Source organism: Acomys minous, assembly GCF_964271855.1.
Source record: "Acomys minous genome assembly, chromosome: 19".
Taxonomy (NCBI): domain Eukaryota; kingdom Metazoa; phylum Chordata; class Mammalia; order Rodentia; family Muridae; genus Acomys; species Acomys minous.
The window spans coordinates 44,662,371-44,679,572 of record NC_140499.1 but is presented as its reverse complement, the minus strand read 5'-3'; the positions used below and the strand labels follow the sequence as shown (position 1 = coordinate 44,679,572).

Here is a 17,202-nt window from a genome sequence, read left to right as displayed (position 1 = left end):
GACAGTCATGTTCAGTATACTTTTATATAAATAATTTTTGCTATCTTTACCAGACAATGGAAAACACACTATTAAAAGGGCAAATTATTAAATCATTGGTACATCAACTGAGTAAAAATCAAATCTCAATTGCATATGCCTCTGTGTACCTCTGTGTAATCTCAGCACAGCACAGTGGCTCTCTGTGAATACCAATCTAAGTAAGCTACACAAGTAAGGTACTGTACCTTTGACACTGTTTGCAGAAAGAAATGGAAACCTGCTTTGGAACACCTTGGCTGATGTCAACTTTACTTCGTAAACAGGCCACACAAATATTGGCAGGATTTGGACTTATCGGGACACCACACTCACAGCACAAGCTTGAGAAAAGAAAGTATAAAAGTTTTTCAATTAGATTTTATAAAACTACTAGTCAACGAACAAAACAAAACAAAAACCAACCAACCAACAAACAAACAAAAATTACCAAAGCCTTCAATTATTCTATTGGGAGGGGGCAGGGAGTGGGGAAACCTCAGTGGGTAAAGCGCTTACAGCTCTTGCAGTGGACCCAGGGTGGATTTCTAGCACCCAAAAGGCAGCTCACAACCATCTGTAACTCCAGCTCCAGGAGATTCTACCCCTCTTCTCATCTCCACGGCCTCCTGCATGCACGAGGTACACACACACTCTCAGGCACACACACACACATCAAGTTAAGTATTTAAAAAACAAACAAACAACCGGGCATGGTGGTGCACGCCTTTAATCCCAGCACTCGGGAGGCAGAGGCAGGTGGATCACTGTGAGTTCAAGGCCAGCCTGGTCTACAAAGTGAGTCCAGGACAGCCAAGGCTACACAGAGAAACCTTGTCTCGAAAAACAAAAACCAAAACAAACAAACAAACAAGCTGAGTGTGGTAGGAAATCCCTTTAATCTGATCAGGAAACAGGTAACAAAGATCTGTGAGTCTCAAGCCAGCTGAGTCTTCCTAAGGAGACCCTATCTCAAAAAAAAAAAAAGGGGGGGGGGGGGGAACAGAGAAAGACAATCTTAAAGACAGCCTGAAGAAGAGTCCTGGAACACTGCAGCAAAAACACAAGGTGGGCTCCAGTTCTGAAAATGCTTAAACACAGCCCTGGGAAGCAGAACGTCGTGCAATGAGAGAAGTGTCCTAGTCCCTCATTAGCTCCTCTTTAAAGTTGGGGGGGGGGGAAGGAAATTAACAATGCAAGCATAGTACACCATGAAGGGCATTCCACATCAACAATATGTAAGAGCCAAGTGTGATGATGCAGACCCTGAGTCCCAGCACTTTGGGAGGCTGAGGCAGACAAATCTCTGTGAGTTCCAGGAAACCAGGCTTAACATGAGACAGTCTCAAAAGTAAAACAGACAAACAAACAAATAAAATATGTACGGTCAGTTTCTCTATCATCGTCTAAATACTGAGCTGTTTTAAGACAGTGACTAGTCTAGTTGTTCTGAGCATTGCTTCTACAACATTAGGAACAGTTCACTCACTGGGTCCCACAGAAAAAATGTACGTAGAACAAAAACACAGAAAAGGGATGACCACAGGAAGGAAAAGGATCAGGAAGGGGCAGGGAGAATAGGGGGAGCACTGTCCAATGTTACATATAGGTATGCTCATACATAGATATCCATGAAAATGTCCTATGAAGCCCGGTATTTTTATGCTAAAAATAATTTTTAAAAGAAAAATAGACTAAAATACAGTAGAGAAAGAGCATCTGTGGCTACTGAGGCTCTAAACTACGGAAGTATAAGTCTAGTGCACTGGAAGCTGAAAAATGTTGTGAGCTGGGCTTGACATAATCTCAGCACTTGGGAGGTTAAGGCTGGGGCTACAGGGCCTTCAAGGTCAGGCTCTGCTACAGGATGAACTCCAGGCTAGCTGAGACTGTACAACAGAACCGTATCTGAAGCACATTTTTTAAATTTTTTTTTATATTGTGAACGCCTGACACTGTGGCCCAATGTTGCCCCAAGAACAGTTACAGCAGGTAGCCAAGCGCTGCATGGGCGTGGAGAGCACTAAGTGTGGTTAGCCTGACAGAGCCGAGATCTACTTTTCTGTCCACTTGTGGTTAATGCCTACACACTGCAGCCTCTCTCGAAGGCTTTCAACGGATGCATTTCTTAGTCGATGTCAAAAACGAATTAAATTTCCAACGGGATTAAGCTTTTTTTTCCCCTCCCCATTGAGAAAAGACCTCCTCCTCTTCCTACCACTAAAAGTTTTACCGGCTCATTTTACGACCTGGAAACTTCTAGGGTTTATAAAAGCGGGCTCTCCACTCACATTCGTCCCGGGCTGCGATCAACGGATTCTGTCATATATTCCATGGCTCTGGACCTATTAAGGGGAGAGGGTGCAGTTGAAATCACGTCCAGTGTCTTGAGCAGATCAGACCCCGGGGGCTTCGGAGGCGACTCGCACACGGGACCCCGCGCTGCCCTCCCGCCCGCCCCGCGCCCCAGCGCCCACGCGGTCCGCTCGCGGGCCGGGGTGCAGCCGGGGACCCGTGCTCCCTCCTCGGGCCACTGCTGGCACCAGGAGCCGGGTCTCCACCCCCCCCTCAGAACCTACCAGCGCCTGCGTGACAGGCCAAAAAGACAAGAAAAGCCGGCAAGTGGCCGGGCCGGGACTCACCTTCAGTTGCCTCAGCCGGCCAACACCACTAGGAAGATCTCGCGATAGGAAGACCGGAAATCCCGCGTGCAGGCGGACACCGGTGAGAAGTGCGGATGGGCGGGTCAAAGAACACACGTGCGGCAAAGGGCGGAGCCTACGGAGGAAACGGGGTGTGGTAGGCGGGGCGAGCTGAGCAGGTCCGGAACAGTGGCTACAGCTGATTGCGTTACGTAAACGTCCCGTCTGGCTTTGACCCGCACCATACCAGGCGATACCTGGACAGACGGTTCTCACCTGGGTTCACTTTCCAGCACGCAGACGGCGGGCTCACAGCCATCTAGTGTTCCAGTTGGAGAGGATCTAGCGCCCTCTTCTTTTTTTTTTTCCATTTTTTTCTCCTTTATTAATTTATTCTTGTTACATCTCAATGGTTAACCCATCCCTTGTATCCTCCCATTCTTCCCTCCCTCCCATTTTCCCCTTATTCCCCTCCCCTATGATTGTTCCTGAGGGGGATTACCCCCCTCCCTCTTCCTAATTCAGGGTACCCAGCCACACAAACTGCAAGCAAAACACTCATATACACAAAATAGATAGGCCTGTCTGAAAAATGCCCAATATAAATATCACCATGGACAACCTAAGAATATCAAATCACTGATTACTAAACAGTTGATATCCAAAAAAACAAAACAAAACAAAACCTTTCTCCTATTATTGCAGACACTTGTAAGGAGGCAGCCTCCGGAGCCCAGCCTTCCCGAAGCAAGCCTTCTCCTTTGGCTAGCAAGGTCAAACTAGGTTCTTCCTAAGCTTGCAGAGGCATTTCCTACCCTGCCCTTTGAAACGTTTTCCTAATTGTGTGTTAACTGGCAAAAACCTACATCGCCTACAAAGCCCTCACTGCCCACTTGTTTGGTCCCTTGTCACCTTGAGCTCCAGACCAAATGGCTAGGAGGATAAATTAAAAACCTTGGATTCTAGGCTGAATGTCTTAGAAATAGTTAAAGGCCTTGAGGCCGGGTATCCTGGATCAGGCAGGCACTGCCTCCAACAGAAACTCTCTTGTTTCCCATAATGTTAAAATTTGATTGGACGACACCAACACTCACCTATGCCCCTTTGCCTTGCGGTTTTCACCCTTTAAATATGCAATACAGCTTCCCCTCAGGGAAGGGTTCAGATCCCAAACTGGCTGCCTCCCTGAGCTCAAAAAAACAAAGCTTTCATTTTAAGCGTCTCTATCAGAAGTGAGTTTACTCATCTTCTACCCTGAAGCCAACAACTGAACTTCCTTTGATGGTAAGTAGATAAACGGAAACGGTTTTCACTAAAGGAAGTTACTGTTTTTAAAGAAATAATCCGGACATATTTTTCTGAGACATGAACTCACAAAATAGGTGAAAATAAATATACCAGCAACAGTTACAGTGTAGTTTCAGAAAATGGTGTCAAAAGGAAGATTCTAAACAATTCTAAGAACGTTTAAGTTTACCTGAGTGTTTTGCCGGCGTGTGTGCCTGTACTAAATGCATGCTGGATGGCAGAAGAGATCAGAAGGTGGCAACCTGTTGTGAGCCACTTTGTGGGGACCGGGGACTGAAGCCATGTCCTTTGGAAGCACAAGTGCTCTTAACCTCTGAGTTATGTCTCAAGGCCCAATAAAGACTTTTGACCCAAGCTGAAGTCATCAAAGCAGAGCGAACCTCAACTGACAAAAAAAACCATAAGGTGGAGCTGTAGGCCTTTTCTTAATTAGCAGTTGATGGAGGAGGTCCCAGCCTGTCTGGTGATACCATACCTGGGCTTGATGGTCTTGGTTCTATAAGAAAGCAAATTGAGCTCTGTAATGGTGGCTTGTGCCTTTAAACCCAGCATTTGGGAGGCAGAGACAGGCTATCTCTGTGAGTTTGAGGCCAGCCTGGTCTACAGAGGGAGTTCCAGGACAGCAAAAGAAACCCTCTCTCAAAAAAACAAAAAATAAAACAACAATAAAAAACTAGATTGAAGCCAGGTGTGGTGGTGCATGCCTTTGATCCCGGCACTCGGGAGGCAGAGGCAGGCAGATCTCTGTGAGTCCAAGGCCAGCCTGGTCTACAAAGCAAGTCCAGGACACCCAAAGCTACACAGAGAAACCCTGTCTCGAAAAACAAAACAAACAAAACAAAAACAGGTTGAGCAAGCCAGTAAGCAACACTCCCTCCCGGCCTCTGCACCAGTTCTTGTCCTGAGGATTTGGAAATGTCCACTGAATAGACCCTCTCCGCCCCAATTTGATTGTGGTCATAGTGTTTAGTCACAGCAATAGTGCTCCTAACAAAGACACAAAGTTACATCATTCTGAAGATGTTACTGAAGAAAATAAACCAAGAAAAAAGGAAAACAAAAAACAGTTTCCAGGAATTACCAGTGATGTGAAGCAAGATGCCTTGGGAATCACCTCTCTATTTGTAGCAGTTATAGGCCTCTGAGAGAGACTCCATCAAAGAAACAGGAATTGACAACATCTGTAATGTTTTGGAACTGACAAAATTTTATATTTATCATGGAATTCTATACTAAATCTTACATATAAATCCAACAACTTGGATGAAATAGACCACCAATTCCTCAAATCCACCAACTAGCAATACTCAATATAAAAGTATTTGAGCTACTCACTAACTACTATGGAAATCGAATTTGTAGCTTGAAAAGTCTCCCCATCCCCACTTCCAAACTACCATGTCCAAATCATTTCACTGAAAAATATACCACACATTTAAAGCACAGGCAAAACAAATTCTATGCACCCTCCACCAGAAAAGAGCAGAGAAAAAAAAAAAACACATTCCAGTTCTTTATGGAGCAACTACTATTTCTATACCCAAACTGAAGACGGTACAAAGCACAAAAGTGCACGCCAAGATATCTCATAAACACAGATGTAGGAATGATTGAAAGCTGAAGACGACAAGCGCGTGCTCAGCATGTGTGAGGCCCTGGGTTTAACACACAAGCACCTCCCCCTCAGAGCCCTCGTAAAATACTAGCCAGTGTAGTTCAGCCACATCATAAATTGTATACTGTGATCAACTGGAATTTATTCTAAGGGATGTGAGACCAGATTGAGATTATCAGTATTAGAGAACAACACATTAACTCCATTAACGGAGTTAAGCGCCTAAAATAGCACACAGCCATACCAGCTAACAGAGAAGAAGCATTTGACAAAATATAAAGCTATTTCACAGCAAAAATTCTTTTAAAAATAAGAATGGAGCGCTGGAGAGATGCTCAGTTGTTAAAGGGCCAGGCTCACAACCAAAAATAGAAGAAGAAGACCAGAGGGAATTGTCTCTAGTCTTAATAAAGAACACAACCTATACTCCCCCTTCGGACTGGGAAGAAAGAAAACTGTTTATTCCTACCCCTCCAGGTCAACATGGTAGGCGCCCACCCCAGTGCAATAAGACAAGAAAGAGAAATTAAAAGTATTTACCTAAAAATTTAAATGATAAAGAAAGAGCATTGTCTCTAAAGCATTGTTGTTTATGTTGGGAAACCCCAAGAGAATTTCCTAGAACTAATTAGTGAACTCAACAAGATACCAAGATATTAGAAACACATACAAAAACTGCTTAGATATATTTATGTGTCAATGTGAGTGTATGTTCTGCGTGTACAAGTGCATGCAGAAGCCAGAAGAGGGCGGCAGATACCCTGTGACTGGAGTTACAGGTGGTTTTAAGCTGCCAACTTGGGGCCTGAGAACCAAGCTCTGGTCCTCTAAAGGAGTAGCAGATGCTCTTTACTGCATCTCTCCAACTGACCAACTCAGCTTCCACCTAGGCCCAGATCCAGGGCTTCAAGTTGGCCCACCCCAACATCCACCCCATCTTTGAGCTTCTGGAGCATGTAAATGGGCTAGTCCTCCAGATCCAAAGCTACAGGATCTCCATGACACAGGGCAGCAACAGGATATCTATCTGAGAGGAGCTCTGGCGAGGATCCAATATTGATAAAGTTGCAGAAGCCAGAGGCCTCGAACCAATGACTCATTACAATGAACATTTGCAAGCCAGGAAGTGTAGGAAAAAAGGGCGTACTGTGGGACACACCCTGACACAATGCGGCTTCCACCACAAGATGCTTTTTGTTTTGGTTTGGGTTTTCCTATTTTATTTTTTTAATTTTCTCTAGGGGGTGATGCAAGGGCAGAGAGCAGATATGAAGGGATGGGGATATGAGTAGGATTGGGGTGCTTGATATGAAATTCACAGAGACTCACTAAAAAGTCTTTAAATTTTTTGTCTCATTATAACATCTGTGTGTCTTCCTTATTCGTTTGTGATTGCAAAAACTACTAGGAATCAATCTGAAAGATGTGTCTCGTTCCCGTTGTTCTTTACTCCTGTTAGTTTGAACTTCCAAAGGATTTATGTACTTCAAGCCCAGATTGGTGTTTGGATGCCTGTATGAATGGATCATGCCTGGGAAGAATCTCTTTCCGTGTCTGGGCTTTATCACATATTGGATCAAATGAAGAAACGGACTAAAAGAACGGTTGGACTAATTGTTGCCATGACTGCCTCTGCTGCTACTGCTGGAGTAGCCTGTTGCAGGATATTTGCTCCTATTGTGGTCCCCGAGGTTGTGAACTGTAAAAACCTGTTTCTTGTTTCTTGTTTAGCATGGTTTAGCCCTGACACAGACCTTTAATCCAAGTATTTTGTGTTTGTTGTAAGCAAGTGATTAAGGTGTGGTTCAGCCAGCCCTAGCACACACGCCTTTAATCCAAAAGCTTTCTGTTCACAGGATTTAATAAAGTTAACCCTAGATCAAGAGGCGGAGCAAAAAACCAGCTGACAGGGATTAAAGAGCAGGAGGGACTTTGAGTTGAAGGGCATTTAAGACACTTTGCAAAAGTAGAAGGAGCTTTAGCTCTTTTGCTCTCCAGTTCCTTGGTCTTTGGCTTTTTGGGCTTTGAGCTAGAAAGCCTTTGGCCTTGGTTTTTTTGGCTTTTTCCTCCTGGGCTGGCAGCTGAGCTAGAGAGCCTTTGGGGCCTTCTCCATCTGGACATGAGCTGAGTAGGAAGGTCAACTGGGTTCTTTCTCTGCCTCTCTGAGCTAGCAGGTTTTTACCCCAGCACCTGGCTCCTGAGTCTTTGTTTGTAAAATTGAATTAGGATTTTCTTTTAAAACAACAGTAGCCCTGCATCAAAGCATTCAAAATGTACCTTATATTTTAAACTGGTATTCTGAGTCAGAAAAATTATGGAACACTCAAAGACATACACATAATATGCTGCTTGCTGAAACGACTTAAGAGTCAGCTGTGGTTTTGCTGGGTGACCAAGTTGTCAGCCTACAAAGACAATTATCATTAAGCTGTGATTGGAATGTGACTGAATTCTGTGCATGGCAATGCGACCTTGTTCCTTTGGGATAAGGTTAGAAAACATGTATGAAATCACAGTAACAGTACTCAGGAAATGTTTAAATTAGTCTGATATTAATTACACACTCGCAGAACAAGTGCACAGACTATGTGGTGATGGGTTATCAGGGAGTATTGCTGATGGCTTGGGGAAGTTAGATTCCTTTTTATCAATTTAAGACTATAGCCGGACATGGCGGAGCACACCTTTAATCCCAGCACTTGGGAGGCAGAGGCAGGCAGATCTCTGTGAGTTCGAGGCCAGCCTGGTCTACAAAGCAAGTCCAGGACAGCCAGGACTACACAGAGAAACCCTGTCTCAAAAAACAAAAACAAAAATAAAAAAAAGAAAAAGAAAGAAAAAGAAAAGACTACAAGCTCCTTCTATGATGTGAAAGTGTTTGCTTGGTTTTTGTTATTTCTGATGGTCTGCGGTAACCCCCCACACACACGTGAAGAAATGACTCAGTGTCCAGCACCTGCATTCACCATTAAGTTGTAGCATATGGCTAAACAAAAAGGGGGAGACAAAGATTTGTGGAACTGATGTCAGGCCTGGATAATGTGCTTGCCAGACGTCCTTTGAAAACAAGAAGATGTTTGTCGAGTCTTGGCAGACTACTGCCTTCACATTCCAACAAGTATTTCCTTGGCCAGGCGTCAAGTTTTTCACATTTATCTTCTAGGGAAATGGTCAATTAGTAACGTATAAAAAGCTGCTCCTTCTCCTTTTTTTTTTTTTTTTAAGTAAACATTAGATTGGTATCTTACACACTATGTAGTTTGGAAACAAGGCTGCAATGTATACTTGCATCGTGAATAAGCTGGGTCTTTGCTGTTTCTTGTTACCGTGTCTGTGCTCTCCTCAACCTCAATCTTTCACAAGAAGATCCAAAATCTAAACCTATACAACTGTCGCCCAAACAAGTGTTTTCACAGAGGTGCCCAAAATACACATTGATTTAAAAAAACAAAAACAAAAACAAAAAAACAAAACAAAACCTCTCTGACTGTGGTGCTGGAGAGATTCAATATCACCTGTATAATAATTAAACTACAAGATAGGAATATCTTGTATCCAGCACGAAAATCAGTTCCAAAAAGATAAAAAACCTGAATGTAAAACCTGAAAACTTTTAGAGGAAAATGTAGTTGTAAAAGTAACTTTTATTTCTGTCTCAACTGTTGTCTGGGAGGCTGCTTACTGCCTCCTGCTAACCTAGGCCTGATCCTGGAAGCTTCTAGACTCCATATGATCTAATCTAGGCCTAGAATGTTTTCAGCCTCTGAGACTTACTGCTTAATGAGCTCACCCTTACTAGTTCTTTCTGAGCTCTGGGCTGGCATGGTTCCACTCAGCTGTTCTGGCACAAACTCTTCTCCCAGCTGACTTATTTGATCTGGCTTCTCTCTTGGCCCGGAATTGCTCTGCTTGGCCTCAAACTCAACAATCTGCTCTAATCTTCTGGCTTCTTCTCATTTTCTGCCTCGTTCTATCTTCACCTGAGTTCTCTCTCTGCAACCTATTTCACTATTACTGTCCTGGTTTAAAAAACAAAAAAATAAACTGTCTCTCTCTGTAAAACTGCCTCTTAAGTGGCTTCCTTTTCCTCTCCTCGTGACAAGTGGGCATATTTTATTCTGTCAAATGTTCTCTGATTTGTCACCTTTTCTGCCACCCAATTAGACATCACTTTCAAACATGGGTGCTTCCTTCTACAAGCTAACTTTACCTTCTTTTAGGACCTCAGTTTTTCTTTATCTGATACTTGCTCTATGCCAGGCTTGGCTTAAACTCAAGATCTGCTCACCTCTGTCTCCTGGATTAAAGCCATGTTTGTATTTCAGCTGAATCACATAGACCTAGGTCTTTGGATGTGATCTCTTGCCAGAACAGCCATGTTCTGAATTAACATTCCTCTATATGTAGTAAGTGTGCAGGTGTGGGTAAGGGCTTTAGAAATAAGAGCCAACTGCTCAGAATATAAGGTGAGCAACCAACAAATAGGACCTCATATAATTTTTAAAATTTCCATATTGCACAGAAGACAGTTGATCAAGTGAAGAAATAGCTTACAGAATGGAATAAAATCTTTTCAAGCTATGAATAGCAAGAACACACAAGAAATGAAGACACAAAAACAAAAACCCAACAAATAGTCTAATAAAATGAACAAATAGTTCACAAACGATGAAATACAAAATAGTTCACAAAAGATGAAATACAAATGGTCAATATTAAAAAAGAAGTCTAATCTCATTTGCAGTTGGAGAAATGTGAATCAAAACTACATTAGGATTCCAGTTTACATCTGGATGGTGGTGGCGCATGCCTTTAATCCCAGCACTTGAGAGGCAGAGGCAGGTGGATTACTGTGAGTTCGAGGCCAGCCTGGTCTACAAAGTGAGTCCAGGACAGGCAAGGCTACATAGAGAAACCCTGCCTTGAAAATCCAATCTTCCTATTGCTGTGCGACCCTTTAATATAGTTCCTTATGTTGTGGTGACCCCCAACAAAATTATTTTCATTGCTACTTCATAAGTATAATTTGCTACTATTGTGAATCGTAGTACAAATATCTGTTATGAAGCATATCTGACCTGTGACCCCTGTGGAGCTCGTGACCCACAGGTTGAGAACCACTGCTCCATTCAGCATGTCAGTCAGTCACTCAGAAAATAAACAAGAGCTGGCTAGAACCTAGACAAAATGGAACTACATGTGAGCATGGGAACTCCAACATCTGTGAAAATCAGTATGAATCATTCTTAAAAAAAACTAGATCTACCCAGTGACCAGCTGTGCCACCCCTGGGCATTGGCTCAAAGTCAGCACACCACTGTTTTCTGCAGATCCGCTCGCAATAGTTAAATTACAGAACCAATCCAAATGTCCAAAGCAGAGAAGTGGATGAGGAAAAGGTAGTTTTTTATGCACAATGGAAAAGGTTTTGATTTTTTTTCCAGCAATGAGGAAGGATGAAGTTATTTGTAACAAAATGGATGCACTGCCAGGCAATCATATTAAGCCAGCTGAGGCAGCTGCAGAAAGGCAAACGTGAAGTGTTTTCTCTCATTGAGACGTGGTGAGCAGCAGAAAAGGGTTAGAGGAAATCTTCATGCTGGTCTTCCAGGACAGCTTTAACAGTCTCGGTAAAAGGGGCTTAGAATCTCTGAGTTTTGCCTGGACTACTCCCGTGCCCATCTGTCTCTCTTGAAGGCTAAACTGCAAGTGTGATATCCAGAGCAGCCGCCAGAAATCTGCATGACAAGCAGCAGTAAGGGCAAATGCCAGCACGCTAAGGCATACAGCCCAAGAATTGACATCTTGGCAGTGTCATTATTCCCAGGCACGGACCCAGGGCTCCCCACATTCACATTGGTGTCAGGGGATAAAAGACTTTATTTTCTTAAGCCACTGTGGTAAGCCTTTCTATTTTTTTTTTTCCAAATGTATTTCTAATAGATCTTGACACCCACAGGAGCTTCTCAGAAGAGATATTGTGCTTTTTGCTTATATTACAGCTGTCATGGGAATAAATCATATTAATGCTGCTCAATATTCTTTGTGTGGTTCAGAAACCAAATTTCTTTCTTTCTTTCTTTCTTTCTTTCTTTCTTTCTTTCTTTCTTTCCTTGTTTTTTATAGCTTTTTGTTTATTTGTTTGTTTTTGTTTTTTGAGGCAGGGTTTCTCTCTGTAGCCTTGGCTGTCCTGGACTCTCTTTGCAGTCCAGGCTGGCCTTGAAATCACAGCAATCTTCCTTCCTCTGCCTCCCGAGTGCTGGGTGTGCGCCACTGTGCTGGGCTCAGAAACCAAATTTCAAATGCTGCCTTTTCCTTCAGGTCTTCTCAAGTGAGTCAGCAGTGTGTGTGTGTGTGTGTGTGTGTGTGTGTGTGTGTGTGTGTGTGTGTGTGTATTTTCTTGCTTTAGATGTATTTGCTTTTATTTTACATGTCTAAGTGTTTTGTCTATGTGTATGTGTACCATGTACACACCGATGGCCCTCAGGGGTCAGAAGAAAGCATCAGATCCCCTGGAATGGATAGTTGGGAGCCACAACGTGGGTGCTGGAAATGACCCAGAAAAGAAAGTGCTGGAAAAGACCCAGAAAAGAAAGTGCCCCTAACCACTGCATCATCTCTCAACTCACTGACTCAACTGAACTGCCTGCAGAGAACTGACTAGAACCTAGAACCCAGAGATCTGCCTCTCTAACTCTCTCTCTCTCTCTCTCTCTCTCTCTCTCTCTCTCTCTCTCTCTCTCTCTCTCTCTCTCTGAGTGCTGGGATTAAAGTCATGTACCACCACACCTGCCTGAAACTTGCTCTATACCAGGCTGGCCTTGAACTTAGAGATCTGTTTGCCTCTGTCTCCTAGGATTAAAAGTATTTCTATATTCCAACCGAATCCTACAGACCTAGAGGGTCTTTGGATGTGATGTCTTGCCAGAGTAGCCATGTTCTGAATTAAAATTCAGCTACACAGTAGAATCCTGGCAGTGGCTATTCAACTGCAATATATCATGTTTTATCTTTTATTAGTGTATATTTTTTTTCTACGATGTCTTAGCTATTTTTCTATTGCTGTGATAAGACACCATGACCAAAGCAACTTAAAGAAGAAAGAATATATTTGGGACTTGCAGTTTCAGAGAGTGAGTGCATGACCATCCTGGCAGGGAGCATGGTGGCAGGCGGGCATGGCACTGGAGTAGTAGCTAAGAGCTGGCACCTTAATACAAGAGCATGAGACAGAGAGAGCTAACCAGGAATGTGGCATGGGTCTTTGAAACCTAAGAAGCCACCACCAGTCACACTTCCTCCAATAAGACCACGCCTCCTAATGCTTCCCAAATGGTTCCACTGATTGGGGACCAAACATTCAAATATATGAGCCTATAGAAACCGTTCTCATTTAAACTGCCACATACAAGTTATGAGTTTTATTACATTTGCATTCATGCATATCATGTGCTTTGTTCATGTCTACTCCTTATTACACATCCTTCCTCTTCCTACTGGTCCCTTGATGTCCCTAATCATCCTCTGCATATCAAAAAATGTCACATGCTTGTCATTCTGGGTCCAGATCACTTTCTTTAACAGGATAATATCTAGTTCCCACCCACTTTCCTGCAAATAACTTGATTTTCTTCTAAATGGCTAAATAATAGTATATATGTGTGTATGTATGTATGTATGTATGTATGTATGTATATACATACCTTTTCTCTATCCATTCATGCACAGATAGGCACCTAGACTGATTCACTTAACCTGTGGCTAGTGCTGCAGTAAACACGGGAATGCAGGTATCAGAAAGGCATGCTGACTTTGAGTCCTTCAGATACATCCTCCGGGCGATCCAGCTGTGAGACAGATTTTTTTTTTTCTGAGTTTTGAGGAACCTCCAAATGCTCTCCACAGCAGCTCACTAGTTTACATTGCCAAAAGCAGTGTTTGGCTTCCCTTTTCTTTGCATCCTTGCCAGCACTTGTATTTTGTTTTGACTTTGATGAAAGGCATTCTGATTAGGAGATTGTATTTTGTTTTTGAGATGTATAAATAATCTCCTCATTTTTAAAAGCATAATTTCACATTCTTCATTTTTAAAAGAATTTGGTCATAATCATAAAAACAGAACAACAAAAAATGCCAGTTTAAAGAGACATTGCTTCAATAACTAGGAGGCGGTGGGAATATAACCAGGATGGGTTCCATTTACATTTTTTCCTTTCCCAGTTTTAGTAATTTAACACACAGTTCTCACATTGGTACACTACGTACCAAATCTAATTCATGGGATATTTTGTTGTTGTTGTTGTTGGGCCTAACATAGGCTTTTAAAAACTTTAATTAGTTATCCCATCATCTAATGCTCCTGTTTATAAGCAATAGAAATGGACCCCAGCTAATTTGGCAGAAAAAAATTGTGAGTATAATTTCAGTAGATCCCAGAACCCAAGGGAGTGGGAAAAGCAGACTAGACTTAGAGTCCGGCAACCAGGAACACTAGCCAAAATCATGCAGCTGGCCAACTCATCATGCCTAGCTCCCACAGCTCTTAGGCTCATGTGATACACAGGCAATAGGACCCACGGTAGAAAAGTAGCCCGTGCTACAACCTGACACACTGCCTGTGCCGCTCAGCTGTGGAGCCATCGAAGGATCCTTTGCAAGCCCTGCTTCTTTGCATCATTTTCCCTACTAGTTCAGGTGAGACAAATCTAATCTACAGAGGGGAGATGATGACGTCAGCGGAGGGGAGATGATGATGTCAGCGGAGGGGGGTTAATGATGACGTCATCAGGGGGAGATATGATGATGTTGACAGCGGAAGGGAGATGATGGTGATGTCAGCAGAGGGGAGATGATCTGAGCAGAGCAAGGTGGTTGGCCAGAAGAGGGTGAGTTGAGGCACCACTTCCTCTCAGCCTGTTTTTTTTTTTTTTAATTTTTCCCTTGTTAGTTTTTAAATAACTTCCTGCTACTCTGGCACTTCTTTCCCTTTCAAGTTTGGAGTCCCTAAGGAAGCATAGTAATTGGCACATTCAGGGCCAAAATTAACACAGTCGGAAGCACTGAGTTAAGAAGTCTAATAGCCGGCTGTTCTTGGTAAATATTTATTAGGCTGCTTTTTAGATCCTGGTAATGCGTCTAATAAATATTTATGAATGTAAAATAAAGAACCCTAAATGGCCATGACTACACACTCATCAAATATTTCTTTAAAATTCAAAATTAGCTCCTGAATAGAGTCTGCAAGTGCCTTGAGAAAACCAATTAGAACCTTAATCCCTTATGTGGAGTGATTCGGCTTCCCTGCTTCATTACGGGGCCTCTGTGCTTGCTGGTCCATCAGCTGCACTGCCGACCGAGACCCTTCTCCAATAACCTATAATCCATACAACAGTGAGCAATCAAACAGCTCAGGGAAAATTTGCTTCGTTCAATCAGTTCTTGGATAAACTCATTAATTTTCTCAGCTTCTGCGAGGATAAGTGGCAGCCCAGAATTTGAGGTTTATTTGTCAGTGGCTCGGCATGTAGTCACCAGCCTTAATTTCACATACAAAGAAATGCTTTTAGCTGCAAGATTTGTGTGTGTGTGTGTGTGTGTGTGTGTGTGTGTATGTGTGTGTGTGTGCATCTATTCATGGCATAACAGACTTGACTTATTCTAGAGTCTTAGCAATTCATTTATCACCGAGGATCAGGTTTCTGCTTCTTTTAAAATGAGGCCCATCTACCCAGCACTCGGGAGGCAGAGGCAGGTGGATCACTGTGAGTTCGAGGCCAGCCTGGTCTACAAAGTGAGTCCAGGACAGCCAAGGCTACACAGAGAAACTCTGTCTCTAAAAACCAAAATAAAATAAAATAAAGTAAAGTAAAATAAAATAAAAATGGGGCCCATCCCTAGAAGGGAGGATTGTGGATCATAAATAATTTTTGCAGTGCTATATTCCAAAAGATTAAATGCACCAACTTTATATTCCATTGGTGTTTATAGAATATTAATATGCTTTGAGCACTGAGAACACAAATCTGTTTTCTCTGTGAAGTCCGATCCGCTTTGAGCTTTGTCTTTCTCATCAATGAAATGGGATTAAACAGATCATATGTTTGTAACATTAGTAATGGCAGGTAAGAAAATAATTGTAGCTGTAACTCCTAAGATAATGCCTGTAAATTTGCCTGGAATGATGCTTAACATAGGTCACTGTTCAATAAGTAACTCGTCTTTTGCAATGTAGTGTGGAGAATGGCTGTCTCGTTACTATATAGTCAGATAATCAATGACTAGGGAAGATACTTTTCATTCTTTCCTTAAGGATTTTTTCCTTTTTTTCTTTTGTCAGCCTTAGTATATAAGGATTTGGGTTGATTAGCGTGCTGTCATATTGAGTCGCATCTGCCTCATAAAAGCCTCTGAGTGACCTTGTCTGTCCCTCTTTCCCCCATATAGTGTCCCCATCACACTAAAAACATGAAAAACTCTTACGGTGGTACAGAGCTGTATGAACAGACTTTTGCCATCAGCACTGGTAATTTACCTTCATCCTTGATGTTATCCTGAGATCAACCAAGTGAAGCAGCTTAGATGAAATCAAATCACGATATAATAGCTTTCTCTTTCTGACTCAAATTGTGGTAATCCAGCTGTGTTAAAACTGTCAAGACACCTCTCCCCCAGTAAATTGCACTGTGGCATACTGGAGCCATCTATTTTTCTCCTTTCCTTTCTTTCTTTTTCTTTCTTCTTCTTTTTTTATTTTTTTATTTATATTCTCATAGGGGAACTGAATTATGCCCAAACTATTAGTCTGAACCTGTGGATTAAGTTTACAGCTGTCCCATGGGTGACCTCCAGAGCCATGGGTGACAGATCCTTGCTCTAGTTCTACAAACACGAAATTCAAGATCATTCTTTCTGTCCCAAGCTCTGTTAGCTTGGAGAATTTGAGAGTAACAAACAAAGGAATAATACCTCAGTGGGTAAAGGCACTTGTTGCTAAGCTGACAACCTGAGTGCAGTCCCCAGGGACCACGCGCCAGGAAGAGAGAACTGTTTCTTGCAAGTTTCCTCTGACCTCCTCCACACACACACACACACACACACACACACACACACACACACACACACCATGGAATACACATGTCATATTTATACATGCATGCATGTATGTGTGTAATAAAATGTTTTAAATTAATTAACAAAAGGCTGAGAAGCTGGCTCAGTCAGGAAAATTGATCGATGTACAAGTAACGAGGATGTGAGTTCCATCTCCAACACCCACGTAAAAGCTAGACATGCATTCCTGATGTCCCATCACTGAGGAGGCAGAGGCAGGAGGATCACTGGAGCTTCCTAGCCAACCGGTCTAGCCAAATTGGTGCGCTGATTCAGTGAGTGAGTCTATCTCAATAATAATAACAATAACAACAATAATAATAATAATAATAATAAGGCAGAGAGTGACTGATAAAGACCCTTGACTTTGACTTCTTCTCTCCATACTCACGTGTACACCATACATGCATGTGCATTCACACGTACACACACGTGCACTGACCATACACATGAGCACATATACACAAGAGAAAGAGCATTGAAGTTTATTTAGATGTGTGTGTGTGTGTC

General features: G+C 42.6%; 1 protein-coding gene across 2 annotated transcripts in view; it reads right to left on the bottom strand.

Moving 5' to 3' along the window:
- The window catches only part of NMD3 (NMD3 ribosome export adaptor), a 29,333-nt gene extending 26,568 nt beyond the window's left edge, over positions 1-2,765 (bottom strand). Inside the window, exons 1-3 of one of the 2 annotated variants that reach the window (XM_084769042.1) lie at positions 2,661-2,765; positions 2,310-2,363; positions 228-362 (exon numbers count right to left, since the gene is read on the bottom strand). In XM_084769042.1, coding sequence (XP_084625168.1) covers positions 228-362; positions 2,310-2,353 — 179 coding nt within the window. In that variant the 5' untranslated portion in view covers positions 2,354-2,363; positions 2,661-2,765. Of the gene's footprint in view, positions 1-227; positions 363-2,309; positions 2,364-2,597 lie in introns of both variants that reach the window. The other variant, XM_084769041.1, reaches the window with a different exon arrangement.
- Positions 2,766-17,202: the final 14,437 nt, after the last annotated feature.